General features: G+C 41.3%; 1 protein-coding gene across 1 annotated transcript in view; it reads right to left on the reverse strand.

Annotated features, from left to right (window-relative positions):
- Positions 1-1,824, reverse strand: part of LOC128276343 (paxillin-like) — a 3,413-nt gene extending 1,589 nt beyond the window's left edge. The window contains exons 1-2 of the mRNA XM_053014810.1: positions 1,781-1,824; positions 1,614-1,725 (exon numbers count right to left, since the gene is read on the reverse strand). Coding sequence (XP_052870770.1) covers positions 1,614-1,725; positions 1,781-1,824 — 156 coding nt within the window. The remainder of the gene's footprint in view (positions 1-1,613; positions 1,726-1,780) is intronic.
- Between the last annotated feature and the right edge of the window lie 803 nt (positions 1,825-2,627).

Raw genomic sequence — 2,627 nt, forward strand, 5'->3', positions numbered from 1 at the left:
ACGAAACAATTCAATTACAATTAATGCCGTAACAAGCCATTAAAAACCAGAACTTGTAGTTCTAATAAAGAGCGCCAAACTATAACCCATGTGTTTTTTTTCGTCTATTCATTAATGCGAACAATGTTTTCATTGATTATATGAATGTGGGTCATTCTCACAAGGACGCTGTCCGGAATTCGCTTACCAGGCGCAAAGCAAAGTTTTAACCATTCAACAAATCCCACCTAGCCGCGTTCGAGAGGACGATTCTCAGATTTTTGTCTCATATGTGTTGAGAGACCATGGAGAAGGCGCTACAACAGCGAGTTGTACGCACTGTACGACGTACAGCATACACGCCTCGCCAGCCTCCGGTGGACTGGTCATGGCATGAGAAGGACAGAAGAGTCTGCTAGGGCCGTTGCTTTAAGGATTTCTTGTTTTATTCAAAACCCAGTATGAAAGGAAATTTATTTTTATTGGGCAGATCGTTTGTGGTTGTGGACTTTTGCTAACTGCTATCGCCGAATTCATTCGTTTTAGTATTCAAAGATACAAAATTCAAACTTATTCTAACTCAAACTTGAATGAACAATGAATAAATTAACAAGTTTCATCCTTATTGTGAATTCTCGAATGAAGTGCCAGATGGCTTGATGAATAAAAGGCTTTGTCACAGACTTTACACTGGTATGGCTTTTCGCCGGTGTGAGTGCGGATATGTTTCTTTAGGTCACCTGACTGTACGAACTTTGATGAACAATAAGGACACTGATGCTGTTTGTCCTTATTGTGAATTGTACTTAATCGAATGTACTGCCAGATTGCCTGATGTGCTGAACGCTTTGTCACAGACTTTACACTGGTATGGCCTTTCGCCGGTGTGAGTGCGGATATGAACCTTTAGCATGCTTAAAAATGAATATGTTGCCGAACAATGAGGGCAGTGGGGCTTGTGGTTTTTGGAATGGCTTTTACTATTGGCGTTCCGGGTTCCGGGACTCACGACGTTTTGAATTGAATCTACTGTTGAATCATCAGCACACGTATTGTCTGCCACGGTCACAGGATGATCGTTTTTATCCTGACAGATCGATTCCAAAGGATTTGTCTTTTGGTTATCCTGCTCATGACCGAGAACATCATTCGTTGTTTGCAGGTGAAGCTGCCCATCGACCTCTTCGTACTCTGATTTGATTTCAATTGGATTTTCCTCTGCCTCGAATAAATCATCAGGTATTTTTCCACAACATTCATATGTCCTATTCGCTTCATGAACAGTAAAACACTTCCGATTCAACTGCAAATCCTTCGCTGTATCCGGTGAGGAAACTTCGGTTTTAATTGACAGTTCGGTGCCAACCGTTTGTTCGGAAGAGTGGTCAAGATGGTGTTGAGCGATTTCTGATTCGTTCTTCGCTGTGTTCTGCTGTTTGATAAATTTATCGACCAAATCATTGTTTTCATTGCATCGCCAGCGAAACTGATCCATACTTTTCAATCGCGATTCGCACATCGTGCACAAATACGCTGGAACTCCAGGAGAGAATTCAATCTGTAAAAATAAGACTCTCATAGACTAGTTTTTCTTGTGGAACAAGGTGAGATGTCTGTTGTTACTATTTTATTACCTGAAGACCGGTAAAGTCGAAAAGTTTTTGTACTTTATATTGTCCGGAATCGTCGCGCGTTAGAGCTTGCAAAGCATCATCGGCCGTCAGACACCATCGACATATTTTAGCGCTATTGGAAAAAAATCGCTATCATATCTTTTAATCCTTATTGAACACCAACTTACGCAACACCATCCTCTTTCTTAATCAATGCCTTCTTAGACTTCATTTTGACTGCAATCGTTTTGTTAAATTTATTGAACGCGACAAACTAAAAAACCTTTTTTGCAGAACCTCTTTATTCACTGAAATCTGATAATCAGGTGGAGGAGCTCAAAAATTATAAGTTTCTTCCTCAACTGTCTGTCGCGAACTGCCCGTTTCTCGCTTTTCCATCTTCTCTAAGGATACTCGATGTGCGTTCGTGGTTCTAGCTATAGTTTCTATTAAATCCGCTAGGTGCGCTGGTGCTAGCGGCTAGGACGTACCATAATATCTATTTTTTACGCAACACGTTTATTAAGTCGATTTTGCAAATCGTATCGTTCACTTTACTTGTTTACCAAACAATGGTTTCTGCATTTTGACAATCGGTCAATGTTTGACCGCTTACGGGTTCGCGCGCTTTTGAGTGAGCCGCGTCTCTCATTCCAAAAACCACAAGCACCACTGCCCTCATTGTTCGGCAACATACCCATTTTTAAGCATGCTAAAGATACACATCCGCACTCACACGGGCGAAAAGCCATACCAGTGTAAAGTCTGTGACAAAGCCTTCCATTCATCAGCCAATCTGACAGTACATTCGAAAATTCACAATAAGGACAAACAGCATCAGTGTCCTTATTGTTCATCAAAGTTCGTACAGTCAGGTGACCTAAAAATTCATATCCGCACTCACACCGGCGAAAGACCATACCAGTGTAAAGTCTGTGACAAAGCCTTCCATTCATCAGCCAATCTGGCAATGCATTCGAAAATTCACAATAAGGACAAACAGCATCAGTGTCCTCATTGTTCATCAAAGTTCGT

Source organism: Anopheles cruzii, unplaced genomic scaffold, assembly GCF_943734635.1.
Source record: "Anopheles cruzii unplaced genomic scaffold, idAnoCruzAS_RS32_06 scaffold00964_ctg1, whole genome shotgun sequence".
Classification (NCBI taxonomy): domain Eukaryota; kingdom Metazoa; phylum Arthropoda; class Insecta; order Diptera; family Culicidae; genus Anopheles; species Anopheles cruzii.